The sequence below is a fragment of the Herpailurus yagouaroundi genome, unplaced genomic scaffold (genome assembly GCF_014898765.1).
Source record: "Herpailurus yagouaroundi ecotype Mexico unplaced genomic scaffold, PumYag 186, whole genome shotgun sequence".
Classification (NCBI taxonomy): Eukaryota; Metazoa; Chordata; class Mammalia; order Carnivora; family Felidae; genus Herpailurus; species Herpailurus yagouaroundi.
In genome coordinates, this window is record NW_024412417.1 from 46,432,656 (window position 1) to 46,450,245 (window position 17,590).

At 60.9% G+C, this 17,590-nt stretch overlaps 1 protein-coding gene across 5 annotated transcripts in view; it reads left to right on the forward strand.

The window, feature by feature from the left end:
* Positions 1-17,590, forward strand: part of DENND3 (DENN domain containing 3) — a 51,973-nt gene that overhangs the window by 19,031 nt on the left and 15,352 nt on the right. For 4 of the 5 annotated variants that reach the window (XR_005796660.1, XR_005796659.1, XM_040494538.1 and 1 more), the window contains exons 9-16: positions 1,431-1,586; positions 3,143-3,239; positions 5,276-5,379; positions 5,838-6,037; positions 7,839-8,360; positions 13,362-13,621; positions 14,253-14,423; positions 15,564-15,693. Coding sequence is in view for 3 of the 5 variants with exons in the window: in XM_040494538.1 (XP_040350472.1) it covers positions 1,431-1,586; positions 3,143-3,239; positions 5,276-5,379; positions 5,838-6,037; positions 7,839-8,360; positions 13,362-13,621; positions 14,253-14,423; positions 15,564-15,693 (1,640 nt within the window). In the remaining 2 variants the exon portion in view is untranslated. The remainder of the gene's footprint in view (positions 1-1,430; positions 1,587-3,142; positions 3,240-5,275; positions 5,380-5,837; positions 6,038-7,838; positions 8,361-13,361; positions 13,622-14,252; positions 14,424-15,563; positions 15,694-17,590) is intronic. The other variant, XM_040494540.1, reaches the window with a different exon arrangement.

Here is a 17,590-nt window from a genome sequence, read left to right on the forward strand (position 1 = left end):
CTCCCTTCCCTCCTCCCCTCCTCCTCCCTTCCCTCCTTCCCTCCTCCCTTCCCTCCCTCCCCCAGCAGATAGGTATTCGGCACCCCTGGGATGCCCCACACGAGGCCGGATTTGTGTACTGATGAACGTTTCTAATCGTTCACTTTTGCCTGATCATCCGAGTCGGACATTTTAGCAGGGATGGGCGCCAGGGCCTGGTGCCGTGTCTCCAGTGTACGCTGGGGTGGAGCACCCCCCAGTGGGATGGGGTTCTCGCCCTCAGCCGTGTGGCATGTGGTGGTGTCGGAATTCTAGAATACACGCAGCGGGTGGCCTTCTGCTTGGCCAGACCCCACAGTGGTGGAGTGCGGTGTCTCCTGTGGCCTCAGCCAGGGGAGACTGCCTCGTAACGGGGGCCGAGTCGCGTGTGGTCGCTGGCACGTGTGTGAAGGTGCCGACACCTTCCAGGTGGTGGTTACCTGACCGGTCAGCCGGGGTTTGCGGGGCCGGGACGTCCGTCTCCAGCGGCGGCTTCTCATCGCTCTCGGGGCGGACCCAGGGTGCTCCCCGAGCCGCCCCGGCCCTGCTGACCGCTCAGACCTGGTCTCAGCCCGCCCCGCCCCTGCCTCAGCCCCACGGGCTCCTGTGGGGCCTCCAGGGGTTGGGTGCTCCCCACCCGTTCAGGGCTGCTCGTGCCTGTCTGGCTTTTCGCCTTTCAGCTTTCAGGTCCGGGGTCCTCGAGCGCTCTTCTCCAAACACCAAACGGGCTGTTTTCGAGCCTTCGTTCTCTGATCCCTCTCCTCACCTCCCTGACCTCCCGTGACCTCACATCTGGGGTGCATTCTTCTGTTTTTCTGTTTCTTCCCACTCGAATGCCAGCCCCACCCTGGAGCTTTGTCTGTGGTCAGCACGCAGCCCGGCACGCAGGAGGCGCTCAGGAAGGAAGTGGCGGGGGGACGTGCATTGGGCACGTGTTCATTTTGTGTGCAAACCGCAGATTTGCCCGCTGGTTTCCAGCGCTGCGGCCTTGACGGTGCTGGGGAGGCCGGGGTTGTGAATGTGCTGATGGCCCACGGGCCGAGAGCGGTGACACCCAGGACCCTGGTGCACCGATCCCCCCAGGCCGGGCGCGGGGAAGGTGTGGGGCTGGGGAGCTGGTGCCCCTGGCAGGCGGGGCCGGGGGAGGGGAGGCTCCGGCTTGGGTTGACAGTGTGCACAGTCAGGGCCTCCGTGGCGTCTGAACAATGAGCTGCTTGTGTGCAGAGGTGAGTGAGCTCTCCGGGGGTGTATTTTTAGTGATCCCTCCCCGAAGTTACTGCCGGCTCTTCTGAGCATCCGAAGGGTGTTGGTGCACCTGGGGGGGAGGGTAAACCCCCTTCCTTGAGTGTCCCCCCCCGCCCCTGCCCACGAGGAGTGTGAGCTGTGCTCAGCGTCCCTCTGCTCCTTCCCAGGGTCCAGAGCCTTCAGCTGCACCACGACCTGGACCTCGCCCACCTGGGCGCCAGCACAGACCTGAACGAGGGGCGCGCCCGCAGGCGGGCCTGGCAGCAGGGACTCAACTACCAGCTGCAGCAGGTGGCCCTACAGCTGCTCGTCAGCATCTTCAGGTAGTGGGACCCCTCCCGTGTCTGTAGGGGGGGTGCCACCAGCTCTCCCTCCGTGTGGGAGGCGGCAGAATCGGGATCGGGCCCCGCCCCGGTGGCCCTACGGCGTGATCACACCCCGGCAGGGTCAGCAGGCCTGTTTTTTCCCGGGGACCATGACCGCCCGTGCGGGGTTGTGCTGGCTGAGGGCTCGGGGCCAGCCCGGGGTGGGGACACTTGGGTCACTGCAGGAACGAAGCCCACCCCCCGGGCACAGGCACTCAGGATCTGTCGCTAGCTTTGTCCCCAGCCCTGCAGGAGCAGAGGCGTCCAGATGGACCCTCCACCCGGGAGGGGTTTAGGCCAGAGCCTGCTGCCTTGACTGTGCTCTGTGATTGTTATTTAATGGTTGTGTTCTTCAAATGCATATATTTCCATAAGACACAGAACTTGTTGGGAAAAAACGGGACAGCGTATTGTAGACAGGTTGTGTTATCTCTGCTCAAAGCAGTGTAATTTGTGTGCACACAAATACATTATTTTCCTTTTGTTCTTTTATATTTTTTCTAGATTAAAAAAAAATTCTTTAAGTTTTTTGAGAGAGAAAGTACAAGTCAGGGAGGGGCAGAGACAGAGGGAGAGAGAATCCCAAGCAGGTTCCACTCTGTCGGCACAGAGCCCGACGTGGGGCTCGAACCCACAAACTGTGAGATTATGACCTGAGTCCAAGTGAGATGCTTAACCGACTGAGCCCCCCAGGAGCCCCTCCTTTTGTTCTTTTAAAACGAAATATGTCATGAGCAAGGTTTTTTTTTTTTTTTTTTTGACACTTTACAATCTTGATGGATTCATAAAAAAGCAGACAATTTGGATACGGATGATCAGACTTTATTTCTCTTATGTGACTTTTCCCTCACCACGGAAGGAGAGCATTGAGTGTCCTACATACGGAATACGGCCTGTGAGAGCATTGATCCCATGGGTAGGCGGTTACTTTAGCTGGGGGAGGTCGTGGGTGTTGGTGCTCAGAGAGTCTGCCCGCCCTCCTTGGGCCTCCCCCTCAGGGTCCACGGCAGGTACCGGTGGCCGTGCCGTCTGCATAGGGAACAGGGGGCCCCAAGGGGGCGAGAACAGTGAGGGTCCCTCCATGCAGAGAGAAGCCGTGCTGGAAGTGATGGACAGCTGGAGTAGCGGACACACCCAAGCCCAGCCCTTCTGGGGGCCAGAACCCTCTTTCTACAGGACAGAGCTTGCACAGGATGCATCTCTGGTCATTTTGTGTGTTGTGTAATAGGGATAACCTAAAAAAAATTTTTTTAATGTTTATTTTTGAGAGAGACACAGAGCGTGAGCGGGGGAGGGGCAGAGAGCGAGAGGGAGACACCGAATCCGAATGAGTCTCCAGCCTCTGAGCTGTCGGCACAGAGCCGGATGTGGGGCTCGAACGCACAGACCTCGCGATCGTGACCTGAGCTGAAGTCGGACGCTTAAGCGACTGAGCCACCCAGGTGCCCCAGTAGTGACGACTTTTCCACGCATTTAAAAGCGTTTCCACGCTCAGACCACCTTCTCTTTCTCAGGGAGGTGAAGAATCACTTAAATTATGAGCACAGAGTGTTCAACAGCGAGGAGTTTCTCAAAACCAGAGCTCCTGGGGACCAGCAGTTCTACAAGCAGGTAAGGAGCACATGGGGCTTGGGGGCCTCTCTCTACTCAGAACATTTTTCAAAATACGTTTTCTCAAAAGCGTCTGTGAGTATTTTATTGATAGTTTTTACAGGAAGCTTGCTTTACCGTGGTTTCCCTGTGGCCATCTCTTTCTTAATCCGCTTTTTGGAGTGCAGTTTACCTGTCGTGAAATGCACCCCGTGTAAGTGTAGAGAGAGGGTGATAAATCCCGACAGACACGTGTGCCCGGACACCGCTTCCTCGGTCCGGATCGAGACCTCTCTGTCGCCCGACGGCTCCGATCCGAGGGGCTGCTGCAGCTGGGGTGGGGGGTGGGAGGCAGCACCGGGGTTTTCTGCCCACCTGTTAAGCTTTTGGGGGCGCCTCCGTTCTTGCCTATTACGCAGCGTCGTATTTGGGGTTCGTTGTGGCCGGTGGCACAACTGGAGCTGACCTTGGTGTTCTCCCACTTTCCAGGTGGGTGGGGGCGGCCTTCTCCCGGGGCTGGTGTCCCTCCCCCGCCAGGTGCTGGTGCCCCGGCCACGGAGGGGCCCACGCTCAGGCTGCTCCAGGCTCACAGGTCTCCCGTGGCCCTTCAGCTTCCGTGGTCCTCCTTTGCCTAATTCCTTGTGCTTTGCCCTCCAGGGCAGGCCCCTGCGCAGGCTTCCAGAACTCTCTGCAGAGCTGCCCCCCACTCCGGGCTCCGTAGAGATTCCCGGCTGCCTCAGCCCAGAGCCCCAGGCAGGAAGCGAGGCTGCCTTTCTCAGCGGCTCGCCGTCCAGCCTGTGGCGGGAGGGGACGCCCGAGCCTGGTTCCCGAGCCTCGGCTCTTTTTGTGACTGAGGTCCACACGGTAGCTGTTCACGTCGGCCGGCTGGCGGCCTCTGCCTCTCTCTGGGCCCTGCCCGCGCCCTCCGTGTCTGCTCTGACGATTGTCGGAGGCACTCGGTGCTCCCCCGTCCGCGGGGACCCCAGCTGTCAGCAGCCTCTGCACACCCTCCCTGGGGCACAGAGCCTGGCCTGAGGGGCCCACAGGACGCTGCCCACGCGAGGGGCGCCTGGGCAGTTCAGTCGGTGGAGCTTCTGACTCTTGATCTCGGTTCAGGTCCTGGTCCAGGATCGTGAGGTCGAGGCCCGCGTCGGGCTCCGCGGTGACAGCACGGAGCCTACTTGGGATTCTCAGTCTCTCTCTCTGTCTCTCTAAATAAATAAACTTTTAAAAAAGATTAAAAGAAAAAAGATGGTGCCCGCATGAGACTCCTTCGCGAAAGGCACCACAGAGGAGCACAGGGAGAAGCCAGGGATGTGTTTGGGGCCAGAGCAAAGCCGGGTCACAGCTGTGACAGGGCGCCCGGGCCCAGCGCTCTGCCATCGCCTCCTCGCTCTGTTGGCTCCCAGAGGGTGGCAGGAGTCCCTGTGAGCCACACTGCCACCTCCCATCCCTCCACATGCCCGCTCCCTGCCGTCACTCTCCTGTGGGCTTTTTGCATGTGGGGTTTCCGGCACCTTCCCCACGGGCCTGCGCGCCTGCGGCCCTCCTGTTGCTCGGCCGGGCTGGCAGTGGCCGATGGGCCTGAGCCTCGTCACCTGCGGGCCGGTCACCCACAGCAGGGGGCAGGGTGGGGACAGGGACTGGCTGCTGGAGGGTCACCTTGTCCGGTGAGAGACCAGCAGCCGGGTGGTGGGAGCCACGGGCCGGCGCCAGACGGTGCACTTGCTGTGGGGAGGGGGCCCCGGTCCCCAGAGACCTGGAACCGACGGCCAGAGGACGCTGGCTCTTGCTGTCGTGAGAGGAAGATGGTTGGGTTTTTGAACTTTTGGTGACTTTTCAAACATAAAGAGTGGCGATCCTTTCAGGCAGCCCCGTGGGGATCTGGAGGGTGAGCCTTGCAGGTGGGCACAAGTGAAGAAAGCTACCCGCTCAGGAGCTTGTGTCCAGGGAGCCAGGGCGGGGGCCCCCGCCGGTGGGCAGGCTGCCCCAGCACATCGGCGGCACAGCGGGGGCCGCGATCACGGTGGTGACTGGCCCCCTGTGGTCTGTTTCAGGTTCTGGATACCTACATGTTTCACTCTTTCCTTAAAGCCCGGCTCAGCAGAAGAATGGACGCCTTCGCCCAGATGGACCTCGACACGCAGTCGGACGAGGACAGGTGCGGTCTCTGGTGTGGGCGCACGACTCTGGGGACCCGGATGCTCCAGCAGCGTGCAGTTACTTGGGCAGATGAACGATAAATTCGGCCGGAAAATCTCACACTTTAGAAACTTACGTAGGGCACGTCCCCACGCGCTTCTGTTTGGCGGCGGGGGGGGGGGGGGGGAGTACGCCGAGCGCAGCTGATGCGCGTGTGCACCTCGGGGTCCGCGTCGCCGCCACCCCATGCTGTTCCTGGCCCCCCGCAGACACCGCGTGTGTTATGTCTCTCTGGGGGTCCCATCCGTCCCCCCGCCTCTCACTGCACTGGGGAGACTCAGACGCTGCCACCGCTTCCCACGTGCATGCAGGAATACCGGGCCGGGGCCGCGCTCGCGCCGCAGATGGGCGGGCGTGGAGACCCACTCTTCGGACGCGCTCGTGTCCGTAAGGCGTGGTTGCTTTTTCCAACCGCAGGTTAAGCAGGATGCTGCCGAGTCCCCGAAGACCGACCATCGAGAAGATGGCCTCCCGAAACTCGTCGTCCCTGCACGTCACTCACCGGCGCATGGTGGTCAGCATGCCCAACCTGCGGGACATCGCAGTGCCCGAGCTGCCCGCCCGGAACTCGTCGCTCCGGAAGATGGACTCCGAGGGCTCCAGGAGCAGCAGCACAGGTGGTGACCCGGCCGGCGCGCGGTCATGTGTCCCCCGTCCCTGGGGCCGACGGTGTGACCCGGCCCGTGTGGTGATGAGTCCCCCGTCCCCGGGGCCGATGTGGCAGGTCTGTGCACACAGCTGGAGCCTGTCCCCGTGGCAGGGGATGGGTTTCGTGGGTGGGTTTTTTTTTTGTTTTTTGTTTTTTGTTTTTTAGCAGTTTACTTGTTTGAAGTATTTGTTTTGCAAACCGCACTCATTCTGGAAGATGGTTTCTTGCCTGTATTTTCCGCTCCCCAGTTGCATTGCTATCATGGCAGTTCCACACAGTTGGGGGACTTCCACGTACGTGCTCGCCCGCGTGTCTGTGCGCGTACACGCGTGTGCGTACAGAATACACGTTTACACATATGCACGCCTGACGGTCGTGCCTGTTGGGCCCCGGTGAGCGCCACGCCCCCTCCAGATCCGGGGGACGCGAGGGGCCCGGCGCCCCCACCCCCGTGGCGCGGGGCTCCTGGGAAAACAGATGAACGCGTAACATCGGGGCGCGTGCCGTCACGGCACGAAGGGAGCAGCGTCGGGGACGGGAAGGGGGCCCGGGTGCGGAAGCCATGTTCCAGCAGAGACGGGAGCGGCTCGCGAGGCCGGGCCGCCCCGGTGACGTGTTCCGGGCGGAGGGACAGCAAGAGCCCGTCGGTGCCGAGAGAGGCCGCGGCTCCGTCTCTGAGGCAGGCCGTGCACGGCCCCCGGCGTCAGCTGGGCTTTTGGCGGGGTGTAAGCTGCCACAGGCCACGTGTGCGAGCCCGTGTCTTACTCCGCGTAAGGAGGTGCCACGTACGCCTCGGTTCTTCACGCTCAGGGCCGCTCTCCACGCGGTTCCGGGAGAGGCTGGGTGAGGCCAGGCGCCGTGAGCCACGGGGGCCCTGCCGGCCCCTCCCGATGCGTGTGCCACATGCCCAGCTGGCGTTGGGGGGGCGGGGGCGTGTGTTTAAGTGGAAAGTCCTCAGTGACAGCGAAGCATTCCGGAGGCGCCTGCTGGTCTGAGTCCCCTCGCGGTGGCTTCCTGGCTGTGAGAGCGCGGGCAGGGTACGTCACCCCTCTGGGCCTGTGGTTCCTCCTGTGGAAAACCCGGTGACGCTTCTCACCCCTGGCCGTGCTCCCTCCGCTGCGGGAAGGCGTTCCGGCCTCTGAACCTTCACCTGGAGCCCCCCTACCCTTCCTGGCTCCTCCCCGTCCTGCAGGCTTCGTGGCCGAGACCCCACCTCCCCGGGGTGAGCGGGCTCCCTGCGGGACTGGCCTTGCCTCGGCCCCGGTGCCACCTGTGAGGCCCTTAGGTGACATCCGGTGAAGCAACTGGTGTGAGACACAGCTGGATTAGGCCTGGCTCTGGCGTTTAGCAGCTGTGTACCTGGAACAAGGGGGGCCTCAGCTTACACGTCTGTAAGACGGGGGCGAGGACGGTGGCCATCGCACAGAGTTGCCACCGAAGCAAAGGAAACAGTCGCACGGGGCCTAGTGCTGCCTGGCTGTGCATCTTGGCTCAGGTTGTCAGTCGGGCCCTCCGATAAAGACTCTCTACCAAAGCTTTGACTTAGCGCTGAAGTCTCAGCGGATGAAAGTGTTCCGTGTTCCCAGGGTGCCGTGGATGCAGAGTGGGAGCCCCTCGTTCGGCTCGGGGGTACGTGGAGCTTTCTGGAAGAGGCACGAGGGTTCTTGCTTTATGTTGTACCCGAGGCCCAGGAACGACCTGGACAGGATGGCAGGGACACGACTGTTTCGGGCTCTGCTGATGACCTGCTCCTTCTCTCTTCGCTCTAGTTCCGAGCGTGACCCCCAAGGCGACGTGTTCCTTCAAGGTCCCGGAGATCCACTTCCCGCTGGTGAGCCAGTGCGTTCAGGCCTACTTCTCCGACTGCGTGGGCCTGCTGAGCAAGGCCATGAGCCTGCTGGCCCCCGACAACTCCGTGCTGCTGGCCAGGTACTTCTATCTCCGGGGGGCCGTCCACCTGATGCAGGGGCAGCTGCTGGACGCCCTCTTGGATTTCCAGAGTCTGTACAAGACAGACATAAGGATCTTCCCGGCCGATCTCGTCCGGAGGACGGTGGAGTCCATGTCGGGGCCCGAGCGCGCCCAGGCCGAGCGGGTGCCCGAGCTGCGACGCCTCATCAGCGAGGTCGTGGACAAGCCCGGGGAGGCCCCCAAGCCGGACGACCACGTGAAAAACTTCGAGCTGCCGAAGAAGCACATGCAGCTGGACGACTTCGTGAAGAGGGTCCAGGAGTCGGGCATCGTGAAGGACACCAACATCATAAACCGATTGTTCGAGGCGTTGACTGTAGGTAAGAGGACGGCCGCGGCCTGGATTTAAACACGCCAGGACGCTCCGCTCACAGTGCTGTGACCCCGTGGGGTGAGGCCTCTTCCCCATCTGGGCACCTACAGGACCAGGAGGGGCTGGCCTGTCCCTGATCTTTGGGGGTAGGGCAGTGTTACTGGAGAGCCGGCCGCCCCCGCAGGGTCCCCCCGTCCCGGGGAACCGCTCACCGTGTGCGATTCTGCCGTCAGTGGGAACCCTGTACGCACACCCGGTGGCGCAGACGGCGTGGCATCGTCCCCCCCTTCCGGGAGCGCTGCCTTATCCACGCTGACCGCAGCTGTTCGTTCTGTCTTTCCCTCCTTAGAGGGACCTGTCCCCAGCCGGAGCCTCCCTGTCTGACCACGTTCTTACGTATTTACTGGGAACACACGTATTTGAAAGCGGGACCTGGGCTTTGTGTGGTTTTCAAGGACGGGTGACTTGTGTCCTGCTGTGTCGGTCTGCAGCGTGTTTCCAGAACTTTCCAGAACTTTCCTGTGTTGGCGTGCGCGTGTTACTTGAGTGCCCGGCGGCCGTGTCTCAGGAATAGAGCGCAGGGCCCTTGTCTGTCTAGCCATCGGGTGGCATCCTGTCGTTTTACTTTTCCAAATACGGACATGGTGAGCGTCACCGTGCCTGGTTCCTGATGTGGCTGTGGACGGGTCTCCCCAGGGTGTGTGGAGAAGCCCGGGCCGCACCCCCCGAGACCCCCACCGCCCACCTCCCACCTCCCGGGCAGCACCGGGGTCAGACTCAGATGTTCTGCCGGCTAGAGGAGCGTTCGCTAGGGAGCCATCCCGGTGCCTTCTTTCTCCATCTCTGTTTCCGTACCAGGCGCTCCTTGTTCCCTCACGGTGTGGGAGCACCTCGGGCCCCCGCCCCCACGCAGGCCCGGCAGCTTCTCCTCCTGGTCTCGTGGGGGGGCCTCCGTGGGCAGGCACATTGGAGCCATCTCGCTGGGCACGCGGGAGACACCTGCAGGGTGACCACCCGGGGGGTGGGGGGCGGTGAGCCGTGACCGGGGGAGACAGGTCCTCGCGGAGAGCCCTGAGCAGCAGTGCTCGGGGGCCCCCGTGACTCAGCGCCTCTCCAGGGACACCCTGCCCCTTCCCTTTGCGGGGCCGTCACGAGGATGCCAGGGCCAGCCTGGTCAGCTGCCAGGCCTGAACACAGGGGCGCACAGCCACTGGGGGCTCTTTCTCTCGGGGAGCGAGGTGTCCAGAGCGCCCGGCGGCTCCTCGACGTCACCGTGCAGCACCTGCACGTGGCCTTGTTGCTTCACGGCACGTGACAGCGATGGCCTGGGCAGCACTGTTCTCCCGGCGGGAGGAAGAGGGTCCATCTCCCCAGCTGTCACCGCCTCTGGCCAGCAGCGTGTCCCTGCACGTAGCCGCCTGGGAAGCATGGTCTGGTGGCTGGACTTGTGGAGAGCGTCTGGTGTTCCCAGACTTATGCTGCAGGGATACGGAGGACGGCTGGGGGGGGGTGTCAGCAGATGTGGGCCACGCCGATGGGGGTTGTCGGTGGCCCTGTTGTCACCTTGGTTCCATTCACGTGGCAAAACAGCCCATTTAACCGTCCTGTGAGGTTACTGTGGGGCAGCACTAAGCGTGTGTTTTTGCTTAACGACCCATGCGTTAGAAAAGCTTATTGGGGTGCCTGGGTGGCTCAGTCGGTTAAGCGTCCGACTTCAGCTCAGGTCACGATCTCACGGTCCATGAGTTCGAGCCCCGTGTCGGGCTCTGGGCTGATGGCTCAGAGCCTAGAGCCTGCTTCCGATTCTGTGTCTCCCTCTCTGTCTCTGCCCCTCTCCCGTTCATGCTCTGTCTCTCTCTGTCTCAAAAATAAATGTAAATAAATAAATAAATAAATAAATAAATAAATAAATAAATAAAAATAAACGTTAAAAAAAAAAGAAAAGCTTTATTTTTTTTATTTTATTTTTTTTTTATTATTTTTTTTTTTAACTTTTTTTTTAAATTTATTTCTTTTGAGACAGAGAGAGACAGAGCATGAACGGGGGAGGGGCAGAGAGAGAGGGAGACACAGAGTCGGAAGCAGGCTCCAGGCTCTGAGCCATCAGCCCAGAGCCCGACGCGGGGCTCGAACTCACGGACCGTGAGATCGTGACCTGGCTGAAGTCAGATGCTCTACCGACTGAGCCACCCAGGCGCCCCAAGAAAAGCTTTATTAAGTCCGAGCTGGATGTTGCTGTCTTGGAATGAACTCGTGCAGTGTAACGATACATCTGAGACTTTGTTTAGGTTATTGTCACTATTTTATCGTTCAACTTTAGTAGACGTTTCCAGTGTGGTGTTCATACTGCAAGACCAGTAACTTCCACACCGCAGCAGCTGCTCCTGAGGGGCCCGGGGCAGGGAGGCTGATGTGTGCCGCCTTCAGCTCGGCTGTGCGGGAGCTTGGGCTCCGGCGGCCGCCTCCACCGGGAGATGCATGTGGGTGAGGGCACAGGAGTGAGCAGTTGGCACTTCTGTGCGGAACTGGAGACAGAGAGAGAACGCGTGATCTGTTGCGTGGGCGCGTGCAATAGCCACGGGAGCTCGTGGCGGCCGGGGTGTGCACGGTGGGTGTGCGTGGAGTTCACAGATGTGCGCGGCAGCCAGGGTGTGAGCGTCCAGTGGTGCCACGGCCCTGGAGGGCATGGTGTCCAAGGAGAGTTGGAGCCGCCTGGGCTCTCCGCCCTCCGGCGGTCGGGGTTCCGGAGTCTGTCGTGGAGCCCTGGCGCCACGTCTGTCCGCGAGAGGAAGCCGTTCCGGGTTCTGGTGACGCGCACTTTGCGCCGCGTGGCTCAGCGACTCGGCTGGGGCCCGGACAGCAGGAAGATGTGTCCTGAGTGATGGAAGGAAGAGGGCCCTTGGCCCCAGGCTCCCGAGGTTCAGGAGTCTTTCGTAAAGTAATGGGTTCCTTGCTCAGCTGCTTGCACTCAGTGTTTTCTGACGTGCAGTGAGAACAGCAAATGCGTCTGATGATGGTGCTCAGAAGCAGCGGGCAGTGTAGACCCATGTGTCCCAGAGGCGGCCGCACTGAGCCTGCAGCGGAAGCAGGACCGTGGGCAGTTTTGCGTGGTCGGCAGCCACGGCCCAGGCAGAGACCTCCAGCCCCCGGCCGCCTGGGGACACGTGGGTACCTTGTGGTTCGTTTGCTTCAGTGATGTCTTTTTTGAAAATTACACGAGCACGTACAGATCCCTGCTGTCTTGTTGTCTGGATCCAGTGGCTATAAGATTTTGAACACATACGTGAGTGGTACCAACCCTCGTGGGCCGATCGGAAAATAGCGATGAGCAAAGGGAAGAACAGTCAGCCTGGGCAGAGCCCTGCCTCCCAGCGGCGTTGGTCTCCTGAATGTTCCGGCGCCCGCACCTCGCGGGGGTGTGAGGGTCTGACGTTCCAGGTCTCGGTTCCGGTGACATCAGCAGTTCTCAGCGTGTGCCGGGGCCTGGACCGCCCCTCCCCCGCCCCATCCACCGTGATCTCAGATTCCCCAGGGACCGTCACCCTGACGCTGTTACGGAGCCGGAGAGGGACATGGTTGTGCGGGGGCTCTCGCGCTTGCCCACGTCTTTTGTCCACTTCAGATCAGGCCCCCGGCGGGGCCGGCCAGGGAGGACACGTTCTCTGCGCTCCCGAGTGGGGCATCGGCAGGAGGCACGGCGGCCAACACACAAGGCCAGGTGGCATCGGCCTGGCCACGGGTCCCGGCCCCACGCTGACCTCTGCCAGCGAGGGCTCTCCTCCCATGCCTCAGTTTCCCGATTTGTGAACAGCCTGAGACCAGTGCCTGCCTCCCGAGGTGGCCGGAAGGATAAAACGGGAGGTGGGACACGGCAAGTGCCATTAAGCGCGGCCCTGCCGTGGAGGGATGGGCGTGCGGCCCGGCAGCTGCCCGGCCAAATGACTGCCTTCTCAGGGACGGGAGCGCGTGAGACGTTTCAGCCGGGTCTTGAAGCACACGTAGGAGTTTTCTGTTCTGAGCACCCTGGAGCAGCGTGTGCAGACAGGGCCCGTTTGGGGAAATGGGCGGGTATGACTGGAACGTGGGGGCGGGAAGGGGAGGAGGGGCCCAAGCCCGGAGGAACTTGGGGCCTGGCGTAGGCGAGGAACGCCGGAGTGTTTGAACAAGAGACACGGAGCTGCTCCTCGCGCCGTAGGGCGTGCTGGGCGCCCAGGGAAGCAGGCTGCGAGGCCGGGGGCAGCTCCGGAGGCAGGGCCTGTGGCAGCTCGTGCCTCTGCAGGGCGCGAGGGCAGAGGGGAACGTGCAGGTCCAGGATGCGGCGCCGGGGCCGAACGCAGCGGGGCAGGAACAGCCCCAGGAACACCTCAGGATGAGAACGGACCCGGCCTCTTAGCAGCCGGGGTGGAGTGGGGGTGGGGGGCCCCATTTCCACCCTGCAGAGAAGCAAGCACCCTCCTTTGACAGCTTAGCGTCACAGCACCAGCCCCCGGAGCTGGGCTCCAGACTCGGGTCTCTCTCTGCCTCTGGAGCCCGTGAACGGTGGACATTTAGAAAGGTTACTACGTCACTTGAGTTCATCTTGGTTACGAATCATCAAATGTATTTGCTCACGTGACTGAGATGGGGCTGCTTCAGGCCAGGCTTGATCCTGTGGTGTGGGCACATCACCAAGGACCCGGTCTCTTTGTGTTTGTTTTGTCTGAGGACCGGCTCCCTCCGGGCCCCGGGATAGCTGCCGCCAGTTCTAGTGGTGACCCGGGGCTTTGCCACCCGAAGAAGGGCGTCCCGAGAGTTGCTGTGACCACCTGGCAGACCCCATCCCTGGGCTGGGGGGCTGGAGAGGGCGATGGGCCGCCTTAGCAAGGGCGCTGGGGCTCGGAGACCTGCGTTCCGGCGCCACCTGCTGCCCGGTGTGGGTAGTGCACGGCTTCTTAAGGGGAAGTCAAAGTCCTGGCCGCACTCGCCTTCGCGGAGTGGCCCTGAGATCTCTTTTCTTTACCAAACAAAGGACACCAGAAACAGATTGACCCGGAAACATTCAAAGATTTCTACAACTGCTGGAAGGAGGCCGAGGCGGAGGCCCAGGAGGTCAGTCTGCCTTCGTCGGTGATGGAACACCTGGATAAGAACGAGTGTGTCTACAAGCTGTCGAGCTCGGTCAAGACAAATCGCGGCGTGGGCAAGATCGCCATGACCCAGAAGCGCCTGTTCCTCCTAACCGAAGGAAGGCCGGGCTACGTGGAGATCTCCACCTTCAGGGACATAGAGGTGAGAGCGCGGCCCGCCAGCCCCTGCTGTTTGCTAGCTGTGAGTGCCCCTTGGTCGTAAAGGTGGTCGCCTCCCCCACGGGGAGGCTCCGTGGCGCTCATCTGACGTCTCACGTGTATTTTCGAGAGGCTCGTGACACGTGTTGATCCCGCTCCCGAAACGTCCCGCACCAGGAGAGGCAGCCGTGGTGGGTGCCGGCCGTGGGCCCCGCCTCTGTCTGTCCTCCAGCCGCCACCTGCCTCCACAGACTTCCTCCCGGAATGGCAGGGAATGAGAAGCTCGTAAGGAGGCAGAACGGACCACGTGTGAACCTGCAGACGAGTCCCTTCGCGTGCACGTGTGATGTGCTGACAGGTCACGCCTGTGGCTCGCGAGCTCTCAGACGCCAGCCTCCGGTCACCTCAGGGCCTCCCTGCTCCGCTCCTGCCCTGTCCCAGCTCTGCCCCCCTCCCCGCCCCCAGGCCAACCTTCAGCCGGCAGGTGCCCTCAGCCCTGAGCGCAGGGACAGGACAGCAGGGACCTTGCGGCCGCCACTCTGTAATGTCCGCTCCACCGGCTCCCCTCCCTGACCCCAGCGTTCCTGGGAGGGGACATGTCACTGACCAGCCTCTTCTTTTTTCTGCCTCCTTAGGAAGTCAGAAGTACCACAGTAGCCTTTCTGCTTCTGCGAATACCCACTTTGAAGATTAAGACGGCATCCAAGAAAGAAGTCTTTGAAGCTAATCTTAAGACGGAGTGTGACGTGTGGCACTTGATGGTGAAGGAGATGTGGGCTGGGAAGAAGCTGGCCGATGACCACAAGGTCAGGGGCTGGGCCGCCTGCTCCTCGCAAGGCCGTGTTAACGCCCAGGGGCTCAGGCGCGGTCCCGGGAGCACCGGTTGGGTCGGATGCTGTGGTTCGCGTGACCCGGCGACTGGCAGTGTGGAGGGGCCGCCCTGGAGGGGCCGGGGCTGGACCTAGGTCCAAGTCGGGTCTTCCGGGCCCGCCTTGCTCCTGACGCCCCCCCCCCCCCCCGCCGCCACTTCTCAGGACTAGGGTCTTGGCAGAGGGCACGTGGAACCCCCCCGCCCCCGCAACTCCCGCAGACTTAGCTTTATAGTCCAGGGAGTTTTGTGTTTTCGCTTACTTTGGGCCAGATTGGTAGCTTTGCTCACACTGAGGTAGGACTTCAGGGTCACGAAGAACAGCACAGACAGAGGCACAGACGGAGGACACACGGGGACAAGAGGTCTGTGCTGCGTAGATGGCAGGAAAGGACAGGAAAACCACAACGCAGTGGGCAGAGATGAACGGGGCCGTGGAGGGGCCGCAGGGGGCGGCACAGCCCACGATCGTCACGGGGACTGCGGGCGCCCCCCCTAGAGCAGACCGTCCATGAGGGGGGCGCTGCCCTCTGTGAGAGAAGCTCCCAGGCACCGGGGGGGGGGGGGGGGGGGGGGGGCCGAGACCGTGAACACGGAGGGAGTCTTTCCGTCTGCGGCAGGAAGGAGGGCCGGGTCTGTTCTGAGGTTGTAACGCTCTGACTTTGGGACCAGCCGTCTGATTTTATGCCCACTGGTTTATTTGGCACAGGCCAGTACAAACTGAAGCCCGTGGGCCATGGCTGTCTCTGTGAGGAAGGTTTTATGGGCGTACGTCCACACCCACTCGTTTACGACAGCCTGTGGCTGCTTTCCAGCTGCAGCACCGAGCCAAGTGGTTGTGACAGAGGCTGGAAGGCCCACAGCGGCCGGGCCCTTCACGGCAGGCGATTGCCGGCCCCCGGGGTAAACGAGCAGTGTCTGTCGCACCTGAGAGGCAGAAAGGGGTGCGACATCAGACCCGAATCCGAACTGTTCCCGTCGCCTTGAAACAACAACGCGTCTTCAGAAGTGTCGTCTTGCGTAACGTCACAAAGTCAGTGATTTCCGTGACCGTTGACGTGAGCGTGTTTCTCTGCAGGACCCTCAGTACATCCAGCAGGCGCTGACCCACGTCTTGCTGATGGACGCCGTTGTTGGCACGCTGCAGTCGCCTGGTGCCATTTACGCTGCCTCCAAGTTGTCTTACTTCGATAAGATGCGGAACGAAAGTAAGACCAGCGTGCGTCCGGCGGGGTCCTGGGGTCCTGGGGTCCTGGGGTCCTGAACGTGCCTTGAGTAGTCTTACCTGCTTGACGTTAGGGCCGATGCCTAATTTCTCACCCAGTCCTCTCATGCAACTTGTGAGTTTACTTCTGAGCACCACACGTTCTCCTGCTTTCCCGCTGTCGCTTAACAGCTCACCCGGGAGCTCCCTGCCTAGCGGGACCCACGGAGGCTCTTCCCAGTTTGCTCCCTGAGCGGGCTTCCACTGGACACCGGGTGGGCATTGCCACGGTTCTTAGTTGCACCGGCCGGGTGAGTGGGGTGGAGCGGAGCAGGAGGCCCTCGAGTGGCTCCTGGGGCTGGCGGAATCCTCTGTGGTCGGGGACACGCCCCCGGGGAGCCGTAGGCACCCCAGCGCGTGGTCCCTTTTGCTGACCGGTGCCCAGAGGCCCCCAGGAGTACAGATCTGCTCCCCCAAGTCCCCCTGATTTGGTGAGTTTCTCCAGGTAGGAAGTCTCTGATCACCTGTATGTAGGTGTGAATCTGGCTCTCACTTTCTGGAAGCCATTCAGGGTGTGGTGGTGGACTGTTTTTGGGGGGTCACGGGTGGGGAGTAGATTTTTCAAGTCTAGGAAACAGCTGGTGGGTAAGAATAACTGTCGTTTGAGTTACTTCTGTTTCGTTTCAACTTTTAAATGACCTAGAACGGCCTCGTGATTTGTATAAAGGAGAGACTGTAATTGACCACTTTACTACATGCATAGTTGCCGCGGGCCAAGTCAGCCACAGCATAGAATTCATGAAAACAGATGAACAAAGTAGGGATGTTTTTAAATGATCTCTAGTCCCGTTTGTGTGCAGTTTTTGTTTTTGTTTTTAAGTTTACGGTGAGAGAGACAGAGAGTGAGCAGGGGAGAGAGGCAGACAGAGGGAGGGAGAGAGAATCCCGAGCAGGTTCCGTGCCGTCAGCACAGAGCCCGACGCGAGGAAGATCGTGACCGGAGCCAAAGTCAGACACTCGACCAGCTGAGCCCCCCAGGCACCCCTGCACCTTATGTACCTTACTCACTTGAAGCGCACATCTCTGGTTTCACGGTATTCACGGTCCAGCTTCGGCACAGTGAATTTTAGAACGTCTTCGGCACCCCAAAAGGAAGCCCCGTAACATTTAGCAGCCACCAGCCCCTGGGCCACCACTGACGTGCTTCTGTCTGGATTCGCCTGTCCCGGGCACGTCACATACACGTGTCCTTTCACGAGTGGCTTCTCTCATTTACCACAGCGTTTTCAGAGGGGATCCACATAGCGGGTGCCAGCATTTCCCTCCTTTTTGTGGCTGAATAATATTCCACTCTGGATGGACCGCTGTGTTCATTTGTGATCAAGCTGACTGGGTTTTCTGCACCATCGAGCTCTTACAAATGCTGCTGTCGTGAACATTCACGTACAGATTTCGTTTGCATGTGTGGTCCCATCCCCTGTGTACAAGCTAGAGACTCCGGATTTCTTGTTTGTTTTTTAAAAATTTGTTTATCATGAGAGAGAGAGGCAGAACCTGAGCAGAGGAGGGGTGGAAAGAGGGGGAGAGAGGGTCCCAAGCAGGCTCCACGCTGTCAGCACAGAGCCTGACGCAGGGCTCAGTCTCAGAACTGTGAGATCACGGCCTGAGCTGAAATCGAGACTCCGGCACTTAACCGACTGAGCCACCCGGGCGTCCCGAGACTGCTTTTTAAATGTTGCAAAACCGGGAAAAACAAATCTCACTTTGGCACCTTTTATTCTGCCACGTCCATCACTGTGAGATCTCTGATGCTTCCTGGTTCCAGAAACCAATCTCCATGTCCCAGAACCCCCCCCCACCCCGCTTTCCCCCTCCTCCATCCCGGAAACAACCCAACCACC